The sequence below is a fragment of the Dermacentor andersoni genome, chromosome 11, assembly GCF_023375885.2.
Source record: "Dermacentor andersoni chromosome 11, qqDerAnde1_hic_scaffold, whole genome shotgun sequence".
In the NCBI taxonomy this organism is placed as follows: Eukaryota; Metazoa; Arthropoda; class Arachnida; order Ixodida; family Ixodidae; genus Dermacentor; species Dermacentor andersoni.
Genome location: NC_092824.1, coordinates 122,420,623 through 122,438,403, shown reverse-complemented (window position 1 = coordinate 122,438,403; position 17,781 = coordinate 122,420,623). Strand labels below are relative to the sequence as shown.

The following is a 17,781-nucleotide window of genomic DNA, read 5'->3' as shown; positions in this document are numbered from 1 at the left end:
ACGCACCTGCACGTTTGAGACTGCTTCCATGTTGATGGCGAGGGAACAGTTCTTGTTGCTCACCATTGACTGCGCTCATTGTTGAGTACCGTTGTCCGCCGACATGGGACTTGTGTTCGTAGCCATCATGTATGCATGTCCGGATCACCAAGATATAGTGGTCTCAATGTACGACGCTTATAGACAGCCGCATATATACCAGCGGCGGAATGCACGCCGCCAGCACCACGTGCACAAGATGAGCGAAATAAAGAGATTGCAGCTCTGCGTTCGTTGTGTGCTGACGTGCGTTCATATAACAATAACATATAACATAACATACGCGGCTGTCTATAAGCATCGTATATCGCAACCACTTTAATACCTCTAAACAGCGCTGAAATAGTCGGAAATCTGCACTTGCTTTCGCGGGAGTTTCAGCTTCACAACTTAGGTGTCCAGCTGCTGTGCGAACACTAGTCGCAATAATTAAGCATGAATTAAATAAACGAGCGACTCGATAGACGACAGTGCACTTTGCGTGAGCATCGGGGTCGATGTCAGTCCAACATGACTGCTTAAGAGAAGTGTGTCGAGCATCCGCACAACCGCAGTTTTTAAACACTCAGTCCTCCCGCGATACAAGGTGATGCGAACGTTCGTTTAGTCATCGCAAACTATCCGCCTCTCCGCAGGATGGTTTACACACACACATGCACACACACAATTGTTTACGATCCGAAACCGACACCACACGAATTTCATAGAACTCTGAGCCGTTCCGGATAGCGCGTTGTCTTGCATCTTGGTCGGGGCGTAGGAAGGAGCGCAAAACGGCGTTCCCGCGGCAACTCGCGCACCCGTAGCAGATCAGGTCCGCATTGGGGAGTTTGATAACTATAGTTGGCCCGCCGAACTCATTCCGTCACAACGGCTCCTAGCTGAACCGACGGAGAGTGGAGGATGCGCGTATTGATATCGACACAAAGTCGACTTAAACACAAAAGCATTGCGTTTAAGACTGGTTCATTCTTGTTACTCGGAGGGAGCTGCTTGGGCCTGTTTAATTATCCGTCAATTACAGTTCTCAACTGCCCGAGGCGTTGAATTCAGCCAACGAGCATTCACCTTTGAATCAGTGGGCCTCGAAGAGGTCCACTGACTATGCGGAGGCTATGATATATTTTGAGTTCCTGAATTTGCTTCCGGAGTTCGCAATACACAAAAGCGTGGCCTTGAAGATCTGACGATTGGGGCTGTTGCTTCGAGGGAGCCGCCGGGGGGTAGTGTGATTCAGTCACTACCTATAACAATTACCACTGCCAAAAGTAGCCAGAAGGTAGCCAAGCCGTCAAGCACAATTTTCGGTCGCCAGGAGCCTCTAAATGTAGCCAATTTGGCTAGAAATTGCCAAATCTGGCAACCCTGGCTAACGGCACTATCGAGCTTTGGATATGGATTCGTGACCCCCCCAATATACAACAGAGGTCACTACAACCTTGCAGCTGCTGCTCATGATGACACGCATACGTATTGCCCTCTCGTGGAGTCGCAAGGTACCAGGGGTGTAGTTTCACGACATTTTCACAGTGTTTCTTTTTTGCAAATAAAATGTTTTCCGTAAAATTTAAAGCAAGATTCATAAAATTGTAAGAATGTTTGAAATTAGTACATATTACGGAAAATTCAGAAGAGGTGGCAGGTATGGGAATGCTCCGAGTGGGTCCGAGAATGCCTGGCAACAGAGGGGTCGGCCGTGCTTCTACGATGTCTGTGTTGCGCCTGTTTCGACACTCGTCAAGATCATGGTGGTCGAGATGTTAAGGGGAGATGTGGGTCCCAAAACCAACTTTGTTAATTTTAGTGTGAACGGGATGATATTTAACAGTATTGTTCAGCTTTTTCTGCTGATTGCAAATATCTAATGAGATTTTGTATATGTTCATTAGAACAAATGATGCAAATTTTTTAATACAGAAATTCAATCAATTTCTTACGGGACTTTTCAAAAACTTAACTTTGTCAAGAGGAAAAACAAAGTATACGGCCAGAACGCCAGAGAGTAGCTCTAGCCGGTGATGCTATTTTTATTGTTCTCAGTGCAATTATAATGCAAAAATACCAGATGTAAACATAATTTCAATATCTTTGCTAATTTTCATTTGTATTTATTGGCAATTATAATTTAGCCGGCAACTTTAGAAATAAATAAATAGCATCACCGGCTAGATCAATTCGACACAAATATATTGATACCAAACATTTTGCTGGTACTTAGAAAGAACATATGAAGATCCCCCGTAAGGCAGTGTGCGGTGTCCAAAAAAATGAAGCTGAGAAAAACGAGTTTGAACTTTCAGTTCACTATAACTTTTAATGGACTAACAATATGGCAATATAAATTGCACCACCATGTAGCCCTGTCTTTCAGCAACAAGTTCATGACATATATATGGCCATTTTACAAAAATAACATTGAGATATTGGTTGCAAAATCATGCATAGTCACTGAAAGCAATGCCAGAAAGCTAGCACCACGAGCTTCACATTCCTATTATAGTTCCTTGCTGTACAGAAGGCACACAAATGGCATCCCTATGCAAATAAAGTTGCGCAGAGTTCATGGCCACAACAAAATATGTCCTTTCCACAAAGTTTATGGCTACAACAAAAAATTTTAATCAAATCCCAGTAGTGGTCACCGTATTTCAATGGAGCTGAAATGCAAAAAAGTTCCTGTGCTTGTGTTGTAGCGCTTCCCAAGTGGTCAAAATTGGTCCAGGATCATATCACGGTTTTGGAACGTAAAATCCCAGAACTCAAATCAAAAAAAAAAAATTATCTCTTGCACACACTCACAATTGTGCATTCAGCAAAAGGTCACACCTATACCTATAAAAGCCCAGGACTGTAGGCAGAGTCTGTTGGTGGCTTGTGCCTCCTTGCAAGCTTGTTTATCAAAGCATTTCTGTTTGTGTGATCCTAGTTGGACATGTGAAGCCTCCGACGATCCTTTCGCGCATGCCACACGTGGAGCACTCCAGCACAAGCTTGGCACAGAGCCCGTACTCCTTGGCGGGGTCCTTCGAAAGCATCAGCGTTTTCTTGGCGCACACGGGACACTGCATAAGTGCAAAAAAGTCTTGCACCACGGATAAATCCACGATCGCAAGTTCCGTTCCGCTGTCGCTGACGTCCTCTTTCGTGTCCACACCCAGCAGCTCAAACTTTCGCTCCGTTGCAGACTGAGACGCCAGGCGCGTTTGCGCCTTATCGGCAATCGCTGCGCGCTTGCTTCTTTCTTCGGTCGTGAAGAAAACCTATCTACACGGTCTGCGCCAACACGCGAAGCGTGGGTGGACGAAGTGTTGATGCTAGACGTACTGGGTTGCAGCTCGGAACTCGATCCGGCAGAATCTTCAGGCAGACCAGCAGCCGGACTCCGGGTACACGACAGGCTTATCCGTCTTCTGTCGCGCATTCCACGGCCGCCTTCGCGCCTTGCCGAACGCTTGACACGTAGTAGTCTTCATACGACGGTGTCCTCCAGCCATTCGGGCAGCGAAAAAGACACTTTATAGAACGTTGTCGAGCAGCGGGCGGCCGAACGTTCACAGCGGCGCGATGAAACCACACAAACACGCAGCGCGCACGAGAGCGACCAGCCTGTCGGGAACGCGGGAATCGGCACTCAAACGGCGCTAGACCAATAGGAGCGAGGCGCGCGGGGGGCGTGCGTGCTTTGGCCAATCAGCGGCACGGGCGCATCCCTCAGAAATGACGCGATAGGGTCGGTTCCTCCTCACCTACGCCATATTGAACCGGCGCAAAATACGCACAAAGAAAGCAGCTTCCAAACAAGCTCAAAATGGCGCCCGCCGGCCAACGCGTTCGCAAATGACGACGGCGCGAAGTTCGAACATTTTTGGCGATTTTTTGCTAATTCCGCGGCCACCCTGGCCCGTATAACTGTGGTTTTTAATTATTTTCCGATTAAATTTAGGTTCTAGATTTCGCGGAGGGATTCTTGAATGTATAAACGTAGCGAAAACGCACTTTTTCGAAAATCGACTTTTTTGCGATTTTTTGACATTTCAAGACCCGCAAGGTGCACAATAAGACCTACAGAGCAAGCGCCAGACCAATGGCGAACCACGCTGGAGTTGGACAGCGGTCTTTCAGACTCCTGAAAGACCTCCAATCATTTGTTTTTGGTGAACTTCTTTCTGTACGGAGGAGCTAAATGAAATGGCAAATTTGAAGACGGAGAAATGCCCTTTCCAAGACCTAGACGGCGTCGCTTGGTTGTGGCGTTCTGGAAATATTGTGGCATAAAAATGCTGTTCTTTCATGATTTTTATGACATTTCTTGCTACTTGGCTGATACGAAAAAAATTTTAGACCACTCCTACGTGGTTTTGAAGGATATTTAAGAATAAGAAAAAAAAGAATGGTTATAGAAATTAAAATGCAGTTTTTCAAAAAATCATTTTTTGGCCATTATTCAGGACGCGAAAGCTGCATCCCCCCTTAGATTGGGAACGTCACTGGTATTCAGAAGAAATGAACATCACTAGTTCATTATTATCAGAGAAGGAAAAAAAGAACTTCATTCTGTTCAACAGAAAATGTATGCGCAAAGAAATATTTTCCAGACAGTCTACTAAAACTCGTCTGTAATCAGTGCTGGCATACTAATTCGGCATCCCTATTGATAAGAATAAACCATACTGTTTATCGTTATTTCTATGTACCTAAAGTCAGTGATAGCTTGCTACACTCTTGCTATGCAATGCTAGGAGACTCCCAAACATGTTCAGCATCGTTTTCTAGCCCAAAATTGGTAAAGCACGAAATTCTGTGAAAAGTTTTTGGATATTCGAAATATACTATTCAGTATTTGCACAGAGCCTCACTGAATAGCTTGTTAAGCCAGAGAAAACCCACAGACAAAAGGCAACATTAGCTAATGTTGCCGCACTAGTTTGTTGTGGTGTCCACTCAGGCCTAGTTAAAAGTAAAGATGGACCCACATTGTATTCATTACGCTGTGCAAGGTTGAACAAGTTTTACTCAAGCAGAACAACCAAAAAGAGATAAAGAATAGGGTAACTGAAATCCAAAATTTTACTGACAGACCAGCATAGGGGTTCTTGGACAAAATAAAGCAAATAAAACTTGGACCTGCATTTTACCTTTATAGTCGACCTATTACCACAAAATATAGTCCTTGATAGTCCAGCCGGCTTAAGATTCGCAGCAATTTTTGGAGTAGAAAAAATGTCATTCTGGAGTAGTTTAGGAGCAGCCACACCAGCATTTTGGAGCAGTTTCAGAGCACAAAAATTAAGTCTTTTCGTAACACTTGTAGTAGTATAGCAGTAATCTGTAGCCAAATGGTGAAGCATGTAATTACTGTACACTCAGTAAGTGCTGCTCAACAATGAAGCAAGACACAATGCTAACAGCAACCTATTAAGCTTGCCTTCCCACAGATGGCATACCATGCACGGTATGTTGTCAACATTTTCATTTAAGTAGGCAACAAACTTATATTGTAAACAATTAAATAAAATTTTGAGCATAACGAGAACAAAGATGTGCGCGCCTGGGTGCATGACAGACATGAAATTACAAATGAGCTAGAACAATTTACGCCGTCAGGCACAAGACAAGTGATAGCAAATGTCTTATGTGCATTCCAAATGACACATGTACTTCGATATGCTGTACCTCAAAAGACAAAATGTGTATTACGCCCAATAACAATGCTAGAAGCTCCGCAAAACACTACACATCTATGAGCGGCACCAAGATGAGATGCCTGTTCGAGGTGTCGGTAAGATTGCAATTGCTGTCAAGAACAATGTTCGTACCATTCCGTACACTCACTTTCGTTGCGAGGCAGTTTGTTGGCTTACCCTGTCGTGTTGCCCCCGTGAATAGATAGGAGTCGATACAGCATAAAACCATAACTCGTCACCGATACCCAACCGACTTTTCGAAGAACTACCTTTCACCGCTCCCGAGGGCTCAAATTGGAACAGGCACATCCCAAGTAGCTCTGAAGGTCTGCCAGTACAATTATTAGGCGTATCAGTGCTCGTACTGTAACAGGAGATGGCGGCTGGACATGTGTACAATTATGGAATACATACCGTGTCCCGTGACAATTGTCTCTTACCACTTTTGGTATGCCTCACCACAAACCCTCACATATGCTTCACCGCGTAGCACTACTATATCGAGGCAAGAGTGAGTTTCGGGAACCAGCATTATGCAAAGCGTCGTGGTTTCCGGGCTTCAAATTCACTGGTAAGGATTACGAAGGCAGAGTCAGCGCCACAGCTAAAAGCAGCGAATTTTTTAATGAAAAACACGGCACCGAGCAGCAAGAAGCTTTATAGCGAACGTCAAAGTAGCTAGGCCTAGCGTTTCAGCTACAGCTGCCAGCAGATCTGTGTGAGAGAGCGCCTGTTCGAGGTGGTGAGATAATCAAAATGGTAGTGCTGGTGGCTTCGATCAATGCCATTTTGGACCTGCGGTCATGGTAAAAAGTCTGGAAAATCGGATGGCGAAGGGTTCTTGCGACCGAAATTTCAGACGTTCTTATACATTGACTATGAAGTACCAGGGCGGTGCTGCGAAAGTGTTCGAATTACGGGCACATCTGAAAAATCGGGCGTCTGGAAAATCAGTCGTTGACTGTAGTTGCATAACGCTATTAATACATTGCCGTAAAAACGTAAAAATACCGAACTTTTGCACAGTTGGCGCAAATGGCACTTTAGAAGGAGAGGAAGAGAGAAGTGCAGTTACGGCACTGCACTTCTCTCTTCCTCTCCTTCAAAAGTCACTACACACACAGTGGCACAGCCAAGAACAGGCACGTAAATTGTAGCCAAATGTTGCAAATGGTGCAGTTGGATCAGCAATGTATAGTGAAAATAGTGTTCTGAAAGAATAGTCCATCAGCGTGAACTGTTTTAGTGTTTCTCCTGAGGAGCTTTATATCCTGATTGCACAGTAAAATGCAATACATTTTCCCTCCAATACTCTTCAATGTACTGCCAAATTGAACATTTACAGTCCATGATTGTGTGGACCCTTTCAGCCAAGAATATGAAAAAATACATTTATTCTGATTCTATAATTAACTACAGTTGTTCCCTGTGGTAAAAATCTTGAACTACACAAATATTTTATGACAACCGTTGTAGTTTATATCAAGGTTCTGTAGTATATCCCACATCGTATTATGGTGTATTGCAATGCTAAAATCAAGCAACTCTGAAAAATTGGCTGGCCAGTGTGCATGTGGCTAAACTACGTCCCCTCAGCAGCCTTAGTCCCTCAGCTCATATTCAACGCAGCCATGGCTTGGCTCTGCCTACTAGGCATTTCATTGGCAACTGGTGTCAGCCAGGATCACATCACAGCTGTCCATCGAGTCCAGCATGCCTCAAACACCCACCTCTGCATGCTTAGCCATGGAACTGGCCTCAACAGCAAACACCTTGCGGGCGCCGGCCTGCACAGCAAAAAAGGACAGGATGCCCGACCCAGCGCCAACATCGAGCACCACCTGGAAGCAAGAAGATCTCTCTGTAGGTTCCTCATTCAACATGACATTTAGAGGCACATCTTGTTAAAAACAAATATCAAAGATGCAGCAAGGTAAATGCAAATCTTTACACCATTGGCTGCTAAAGGTGGAAAACATAAAGGGGAGGGATATACAAAGTCTTTTTAGTTCGGAGCAAACTTCTGCATTCTTGGTGCCTGGTCTGATCAACCAGTAGAGCACATGAACTTTGTTGTGTGTGGCAGTTCCACAAATATGTACTAAATCACTTGTGGCAATGGCAGAAAACTACCTTTGGAAGGAATAAAGGAAACACACCCACACAAAACAATGCAGCGTGCCACAGTTTCTTTACCTGTATGATATTCACAGAGCCAGTGTCATTTTTCCCTTGCTTATTCACATGATTTTACGTAACTGTTTCCCTGCTTAGGGAAATTAGCTGCAGGTTAAGCCAGACCTTCTTTTTCTGAAGAAACCACTCAATTCAATATTTTATGTAATACATAAACAAAAAGCAGAATGAATGCACTTCTCACGCATAAATGTTTTATGAATGAGATGTATGTCATAAAATATGTAAATTGCCAAAATCAAGATTCAGGTAAAACACAGGGAAGGCAGGAGATGGAAATTCAAGACAATGAGAAAAATGAAAACGAGGGAAAAGTGGGAGCCAACATTTCGACAAGTGGATTTGTCTTCTTCAAGGAGACATATGCTTTCCACAGCACAGTATATATAGGCAGGCTTCTTATAAAGGGAGAGAGGGTAAGGCAGGTGGGTGAGGCAATGACTGAAGGTGTGTTAGCAGCAAGGGTGTAGAATTGAAAAGAAAGGGGTGCTATTCAACATTGGTGAGGGAATATGTAGTAGTGCGGTGTGTCAGCCAACTATGTGTTTTTCGCGGAAGGGGCCTGGATGGGGGGAGGGGGGGGGGGATTATCTGCTCCACTGGAGGTCATTGAGCTATCATGTCTCAGAAAGAGAGAATAAAAGCAGCAGCAGCAGCAGCAGCAGCAGCAGAAAATTGCGCTCGTGAAAACCAAAAAAACATTTACTAAAGTGCATTCAGTATATAAATAAAAAGAGAAAAGGGAGGAAAGAAAAAAAAAGAATCAATATTATGGGAGAAAACTGAACAAAGTTTGTAAAGACACGCTTGTGTAGAAGCACAATATATCGAACAGCGCAGTGATCGCAAAAAAGTTCAATATAGCCAGAATTCAATATATAAAATCACACAAAAAATGTGTCAAAAGCTTATACAAATAAATTCATGAACCAATCACGGTGCAGTAAATACTCAAATCTTCCCACAAAATACTTATTGAAATTGAAAAGAAAGGGGTGCTATTCAACATTGGTGAGGGAATATGTAGTAGTGCGGTGTGTCAGCCAACTATGTGTTTTTCGCGGAAGGGGCCTGGATGGGGGGAGGGGGGGGGGATTATCTGCTCCACTGGAGGTCATTGAGCTATCATGTCTCAGAAAGAGAGAATAAAAGCAGCAGCAGCAGCAGCAGCAGCAGCAGAAAATTGCGCTCGTGAAAACCAAAAAAACATTTACTAAAGTGCATTCAGTATATAAATAAAAAGAGAAAAGGGAGGAAAGAAAAAAAAAGAATCAATATTATGGGAGAAAACTGAACAAAGTTTGTAAAGACACGCTTGTGTAGAAGCACAATATATCGAACAGCGCAGTGATCGCAAAAAAGTTCAATATAGCCAGAATTCAATATATAAAATCACACAAAAAATGTGTCAAAAGCTTATACAAATAAATTCATGAACCAATCACGGTGCAGTAAATACTCAAATCTTCCCACAAAATACTTATTTCTTTGGCTGAAAGTACTGCAACAGTGTAGCCTGCTTCTTAATGGCAGCCGCATGGTTAACCACAGCGTCCTCAACATAGTCTAAACGATCCACAAGTGATAGGCTGGTGCCTTCTATAGTACCGCGGTAGCGGCAAGAAAAGTCAAAGCAGCTACAGCCTCAGCTGAAGTCGGGAGCGGGGCAATATCGGAAAATATCGGAATTTTTCGGACTCCAAAAATTCGGACATGCTTGATTATTCGGTCTGCTTCGCGGCACTGCCACTATCCCAATAGACCATAATGTATAACACCTGCCGAAAGTTCGGACACCTTGCGACCTCTCGTTGGATTTTTCGGACACTCCTTGAGCAAATTCGATCGAGAGCACCATGCACCGACTCTGACCGGTGCATGGTTCGACTTGCTGAACGCCATTTTTGATTTGAACGGAGCCTCCTTGCTGCCCCACGAAGTGGCGCTACTGCAATTCCCAGTTCATCATCATCGTTTCTGCCTGGTTCGATAGAGTGGTTCTACAGCAGTTCCGGTTTCAGCTTAGTAAGCCATGTCAAGACAATCCAGCAGCTGATTTGTTTCCTTGCGCACGACGCTGCGAGTAGGCCACGTTTTTCGTTTGTGCGACTTGTGTCGGCATGGTGGTGTTTGCTTTGTGTGCTGTGTTGAGGTTCCGGTGATCCAACGCGGCATACGGAAACATCGCGTCAAGTGTCTAATGGGCGCCGACAGTGCCCGCGCAGACTGCACTGAGGAATGCCGGCAAACGGGTACCGGGAGGCCCAAGATTTGTCGCCTTCCGATGTGCTCCCTACTGACGCAGAGAATGTTCTGCTGAGACTTGCGCAACGGTTGCATTGCGATTCCGGACACTGTCTCATTTGACAGTTTCACAGGTGCTGACCCTGCTATACTGACATGCGCAGAACTCGACGACGGCGAGATCATTCGTCAGGTTTCTGCTGCACCGCTGGACGATGACTCCGAGTCGGAAGATGACGCACCATGTGCTACGCTGCCGTCGCATGCGGAGCGTGTACAAGCAGTGACTGTGCTTTCAGCCGCCTATAGTGACCGTACGACCCTCTCCGAGATTCAGGCTTATCTGATTACGCGTAAACGGAACAGCGTGCAATGGCGCATTCACAATTTCTTCAAGCCTACTGCCGAGCCTGATTAACCCTTTCGATGTCGGACCTTTCTGGCCGTGACGCCCCCCCAGTGTCGGCTTGGTTTCAGGGAACGAGCATAACAGGGAATGAACATAGCAATTTATTTTTGATTAGAATTGGTATACAAACAACATAGTCAATGCAATATGTACATTTCAGTGTTCTGCAGCTGTTGTTAGTAAACATCATCATCATCATCAGCCTGACTGTAACATCCATTCAGCATCCGAATTTGACGATGCGGAACTCACCTCTTCCTCGCATGAGACTGTCAGAGTCCGAATCCGAGCTCGGCTCGTATTCTGAATCGGAATTGAGCCACCGCTCCAATGAGCAGACGAAGGTCCGCGCGCTCAGCCATCCGAAAGTAACCGCGCGCAGGGAGGATGCGCTTTCAGTCGCCCGCACAACAGAGAGAAATGGGACATTGCGTGATCAAGAAGACAGAGGGAGATGGAAAAAGGCTAAAACAAAGTTCGAAGGGCTTTAAGTTTAATGCTGCAAGTCGGAAGTAAAGGTGCAGTGAGAGAGCGAAAGCAGCAATTGAGCCACTCTTTTCGGAGAGGCAACGGCGCCACGGCGCGTGCCTCTGCACTTCTGCACTTCGCACGCCCTAGCAGACACACCAACAGAAGAAAAATAAAAACCTTCAAACCAGCGGAGATGGCAGAACAACCCTTGAACCCATAACCACACGGGCGCGACGCATGATACAGCGAAGACTGAGCCACCGCGCCACTCAGCAAAGAGAGAGGGGCGAGTGGCAGTCGCACCGTACTCTTCAATACGAGTGCTAACACAGGTGGAGGCGAAAATACAAACTTGTAGAAAGAGTCAACAGCTGGTGAGGACAGTCCAGGAGCGCCAGCTTTGCGCTCAGGCGCGAAATTTTGAACGCACGACAAAGAACGTACCGGTACGTCTGTGACAGCGAAAGGGTTAAGTGCGAGGAAATAAAGGATTTAATTTTTTTTTCTTAATCTGCTTTTTCGGACACCTGTTTATTCGCACATTTCCGCAGTCCCCGTGAGCTCCGAATAAACGGTCGGCGACTGTACTGGCTTTCGAGCAGTAGAGCTCGGTCACTGCTTTAATGAGTTTATTTTGGTCTGGATGAGTGACACCTGCATCTCGGCATTAGCCAACACTTTGTTTTTTGAGCTCAAGCTCCCTCAAAGAGGTGGCTGCACGCTTCCTTTCCCGTTAATTCTTAACCCTTTGAGGGTCGAATTATTTTGAAAAAAACTTTCCCAGGTGGTCAAATTACTTTACTGCGGATCTTGAATCTACAAAATGTATTAAGTCGGGAATAAATAGTAAAAAATAATTAGGAACAGTATTTTGGTGTCAACATCACTCAGAACTGCAAAATGTTCAATAGTATTTCCGAGCGTGGTACTCCTTGAAACACGGGTCTATGCACAGCGCCTTATCACAGTCTGCACACCTAAAATGCGTGTCTGTTCTCTTGAAGCGAGGAGTTGTGTCGGCGCACACATGACATCTCTGCGTGCGGCTGCCTTGGGCAGAGGTCTGAGGCACCCTCTCGCGTAAGCGCGTTGCCGCGGAGAGCGAGACCTCGCGAACGGCGCTGATAAGCAAGTGATGATAAATAAGCTAAGAGCAGTGCCAATCAAGATAGAAATCAACTTCCGCCGCCCGTGCGAGAGTGTGCCGACAAAAAGAAAAATCACGTTTCGCGCGCCTCCATTGCGATCACGCAGCGGAACCGAAACCGCGAAAGCGCGTTGCCACCGAGAGCGCGAGTACCTCGCGAACGGCGCTGATAAGCAAGCTAAGAGCAGCGCCAATCAAGATAGAAATCAACTTCCACCGCCCTGCAAGAGAGTGCCGACAAAGAAATAAATGACGTTTCGCGCGCCTCTGTTGCGATCAGCGGCGAAACCGAAACCGCCAAAGGGGCGTTGCCGCAGTCTGAGCGACGCGCTGAAGCTAGCAATCAGCTCTGTTTATCTCACCAAAAAGGTAGCACCAATTTCAAATGCATCTTATAAGCGCTAAGAGGTGGCAGCGCCTCCCGATGAGCGCTCATCGTCATTATGGCGCGAAATTTCAAACGGAGGGTCGGAACCGTACCCGTACGGCAAAGACCTTGAGGGACAGAAAACCGCCGCCGTACATGTACGGCGAAAACCTTCAAAGGGTTAAGTGTGTCGATCCTTTCTGTTCTTATCCTTCTGCCACGCTTTCACCCCATGGATCATTTGAAGCATCCTCTTGGTCGGCTGTACAGTCAACGTCCGATTTTTCGGACTCCCTAGGGGCCACAGAAACATCCGAAAAATCGGCCAGTGTGAAAAAAATTAATGCATGTCTTTACCTGCCCTTAAGGGGGTACGCGGGTTTTACATCGCGAAAAAGGGCCAATAAAATCGATTTTTTGAAAATCACATTTTTAGTTTCTATAACTCTTTTTCTATCTGATTCCGAAATATCATCCATATAAACCACGTAGATGTGCTCTAAAAATTTGTTTTATCAGCAAAGGTGGCAAAAAATTTCGCGGAAATCAAGAAAGAAACGCGTTTTTCAAGCCACAATATCTCTGGAACGGCGTAACTAAGCACCACCATCTTGGTCTCGTTGGAAGGCGCATTTCTCAGTCTTCAAATTTGCCACTTCAGCTATCTCCTCCGTACAGAAAGAAGCACACAAAAAGCAAATGACTGAAGGAAAAGGATAGAAAGTTGGGTGAGTTGGTACGGTAACATGATCTTGGATTGTACCGCGAAGTGAACACGGACACAGAAAGGAGCACAAAGAACGAGTGCTAACTCTCAACTAAATTTTTATTAAAACGAAGAACATATATGTATAGGTGATTGCAAAAACCACAGCCCACAAGCCATTTGTGCAATTTTCAGTGAATGTTTGGATGTTATGATGCAACTGATGTGTTGTGGTGACGTTGAAACGAATCTGGGTCCTGAAAGACAGTTACTAGAACAAATTCTGGCTGAAATTAAAGGGTTGAAGACTGATGTGACCAACCTAAAGGCAACAGTTGCTAAGGTTGAGACTGTTGTCTAGTATTCCTGAGCTAACTAAGAAAATAGAACAATCAGAAATAGAAATTTCTAACTTACGTACGTGTTTGCATGGCATGCAGAAAAAACTCGAAGTTCTCGAAAACCGCAGTTGAAGCAATAACCTCATCGTAATGGGACTCTCCGAGACAGAAAATGAAAAGTCAGAGTCATTGAAAGGTGAAGTAGTTGGCAGAATTTTTCTAGAGAAGCTAAATGTTCCTGTTACGAGTGTAGAACGCATGCACAGAATTGGAAAGTATTCTTCAGGCAAAACAAGGCCAATATTCTTGCGTCTTACTAATTTTGATGAAAGGCAGGCTGCACTTCGGAGTGCTCGGAAGCTCAAAGGGACAGGTATTTTTATTAATGAAGACTATTCAAAAGATGTTAGACAGAAGCGACGGAACCTTTGGAACAGTGCTTTGGGGGATAGAGAGGGCGGGCACAAAGTTATTCTTGTTTACGACAAGATGAAGATTGACGGCACCACTTACGCTTGGGATGACGTGAAAAAGCAACGTTATGTAATGTATCAGCAAAAGACAGACCCGAACGCAACTGCAACTAGAGCGATAGCATCTGACTGACGTCACCAGACGCGCAGGCTTCATTTGCTCAATATTAACGCCCGTAGCCTCTTAAACAAAAGCGTTGAACTGGACTATGTTTTGACCGAACACGAGCCGGATGTAGTGATAGTGACGGAAACATGGCTCTACTCTGAAGTTTATGATCACGAAATCTGTCCGCCGGCGTGCAAAGTGATAAGGAACGACCGTAGCAGCCGAGGTGGGGATGTGGCGATTTTCATTGATAGCAGACTGCAGTATACAGTATTTGAGTATCCTTTAGATATAGAAACAGCCTGGTGTAAAATTTTTTGGGGGGTAACCGAAGTTGTAATCGGTGCAGTGTATCGCCCACCTGGGACAAGTGCAGCAGCTATCGAGAGACTGAATGATTTCATGTATTGCCTACGTGTACAAAACAAGAACGTTATTGTAGGACAGCATGTTGCCCGGAAGTAGGGAATGCGAGTCTGCCACCGCACTAATCGAAATGTGTTTTTCGCACAGTCTTCACCAAGTTGTCAATGAATACACTCGTGTACAGCAAGCCAGCAAATCTGTCCTTGACCTTATATTTCTGAGTGAAAAGTTGTTCCTCCGGCCACACAAAGTTGAGATTTCTTCTGGAATTTCCGATCATTTCGTCGTTGGCTTAACACTGACGTTGCAGCAAAATGGAAATATATCCAGACGTGTTTCGACTTACAGGGAATACAATATGGCCGATGATACGGAGATACTTGACGAACTGGACATTTCTTTTGAACGGTTTAAGGAGCTTTGTCTCCAACAAAATACGGATATAAACAAATTTGGCTAAGGTTTAAAGCCCTTGTACACAAATGCATACCCAAGTTTGTACCCTTGAGGGTAAAAAAGAAACGTGTGCATAACCCCTGGATATCACGCGAAATTATCCATTTGAAAAGGAGGATACAACGATGCAGAGCAAGGTACAAACGTGTTCCCGATCTAGATCTGTTAGAACAGATAATTGCGCTCAAAAAAGAGTTGAAGGATAAGATAAGAGAGTCCAAACAGAAGCATTTTAATGTTACAATGCCAAAGTTCCTTAAGGGGGGAAGAGGGGATCAGAATTAACTTTTTTGTTTCTTGACAGAAAGTGCTGAAATTTGGCACCCACACTGCACATTGCAATAAAGAGACAAATATTAAATTTCATTAGGATATCTTAATTAGTTTTTGTTTTATAAGAATTTGTAGGTTCCTTGCTTGTGGAAAGCCTGGCACAGTAACGAAACGTGATAGGGAGCTGGGAATACTTTGCATGTTTGCCCAGATGTCGAATCCACATCAAGACAGTGTTCGATTTTTTTTTATGCGCTAATAATTTTTTGCTCAACATAACATGCACATGACTGTGCTTCACTGCATGGAGCCATGTAGTAATTGTGAAATAATTAAATAATGGAAAAACAAAAGAAACATTTCAAGACTGCCTTTAAGTACAGCACAGCTTGTGGATCACAGCAAAACAAACTGGACCAAAATCGGTCCAGCCATTGTTGTGCTACGCTTTCCACAAGCGAGGTGATTGACAAAAAAAAAATGCAATTGAGAAAACTGGCTGCAAAGTTTTAAAAGCACTGCAAATTTATTAAAAAGCACCAGGGCTGTAATATTTTGAATCATTGCTGTCAGGCATCTTCTTACACCTTTGCCTCTTTGTTTGGTGGGCTTTGGATGCCTTCTTCAGGCGTTCTTTATCCTTTTCTTGCGCCGCCTGGAGTAGTGCATGACCACCATTTTCACTGCCAGACCGAGCCTGGTATCGCAGTGTACATCCACAGAACGCTGTTGGCATCTTGGGCACAGAGTTTTAGCGATCAAAGAGTTCATCGCGGAAACAGGCATAATAATGAACTCACAGTCACAAGGGGCCGAAATTTGTTCTTGGCATTGCTGCTTCCGCTCAGTCGCGGACACTGCGCGGAGGGAGTCGCGAACGCTGCATGCTTGCGCTTCTGCAGTCACCGCTGACACAAACCGCGGCTCGAGGCACGTCTGAATCGTGCGACGATTCGTCTGGTGAGCCTTGAGTCACCATTCATTATGTAGCTCGTCGACAGTTGGGGTTCACTCGCAGGCTGCGTGCCCCTGTTGCACGATGCATCGGAAACGTACACCGTCTCTGCCGGTGACCTTCGACCCGCGTCGCCTCCAACAACGCGATCTCGGTCGCTGACTCGCGCGGCCGTACGCACAGGTGCGAGAGCCTCCGTTGGCACGTCTTCCGGTGGCTTGGTTATCAGTGTCGATGTCACAGGGCGATTGTCGGCTTCGCTGCTGGAATCGCACGGTGCAAGATAACGCGGCACGTTATCCACGTGTTCAGTCGGGTCCTCTGCTTCTCCCGCTCGTCGCCGTCTTTTTCTCGCCGTAGGAGGCTTGCGCTTCCATTCTCCGAAGGCATGCTTCATTTAAAAGTTCTTTTCGAATGAGCGACGATCTATCACTGACCTGGGAGCTTTCATAAATCCGAATTCTGCGAGTGTCAAACGACGAAAGACGCCGGCGTGGTTTTCAATGCAGACAACTGTGGTCCGCTGTGGTTGCCAGCTTGCCCGCTGCTGCAGCAGCAACCAATGGCGAGACGCCTTTCAGTACGGCAACCAATCGGAGGCCCGCTTTCATCGCAGGGCCTGTGTGACCGCTGAAGTTTAAACAGATGCAAAACACCAAGTTGCATGCTTCAACTCTCAGATACGTGCGGATGCTTGGTCTACATGTTTTGCACGCGTGCAGCCTTTGAACACTGTTGTTTGGTTAAAGAGCGGTAGCGCTTGCACTGTGGATATCAACGATTCCGGCGACTTTCGCTATAAGCGTTCTATGCTGCAATAACCTTCCATTAGCTCAAATGCTGTCCAATTCTTACTTCTACCGAGAATCTGAATCTCTTGGAAATTGCAGAAAAGGTAAAAATGTGCCACTGCAGAGGAAGAAACTACTATAACCGTAAGATATGCAGCGATTCCTTATGTACACGATATGGCAGGCCGGTGTGGGGGTACCCGTTTGCCTTTCCTGCCCCCTGTCAAGCTGGTTCGACTCTGCTCGAGAACCACCAGTGAGGAGACGGGCCAGCAAGGTTGCAGACAGACCAGGTGCTGTATAAATGAATGAGCCAGGGGACACGAACTAAATCTTAGCAAAGATGGCATGGCACATTTGCCAGTGCACTGAAAGGCCTGCATTATCAAGCACGTTTCTATGTGATTAACCCCCGAATGCAGAGGTCTAACTAGGCTCGAACTTGACTTCTTGCTGTCTCAAGAGAGCTTTGCCACCATCTTAAATCGTGCTTGACCTTGCGGATGACTTGCGAACTACTTGGCTTGGTCGAAGTCCGCTCAAGTTTCAAGTCTACTCCCGGGCTAGCTTGGAACTGACTTTGTGCATTATTCCTACATAGTAGCCTCCCGAACGGATCCCTTGCCGAAAATTCCGCGACCTGCCCTACGTGATTGAAAAATCCGATGGAGCTGTACGATGACGAACAAGTCCTCGGTCGCTACAGCTTCACGAAGAACGCCGTGCGACAGTTTCTCTCTATGTTGCCTATCAG

General features: G+C 45.5%; 1 protein-coding gene across 6 annotated transcripts in view; it reads right to left on the bottom strand.

The window, feature by feature from the left end:
• Positions 1–17,781, bottom strand: part of Art4 (arginine methyltransferase 4) — a 178,020-nt gene that overhangs the window by 110,001 nt on the left and 50,238 nt on the right. For all 6 annotated transcript variants that reach the window (XM_055075537.2, XM_055075536.2, XM_055075538.2 and 3 more), the window contains exon 5: positions 7,454–7,564. In XM_055075537.2, the coding sequence (XP_054931512.1) occupies positions 7,454–7,564 (111 nt within the window). The remainder of the gene's footprint in view (positions 1–7,453; positions 7,565–17,781) is intronic.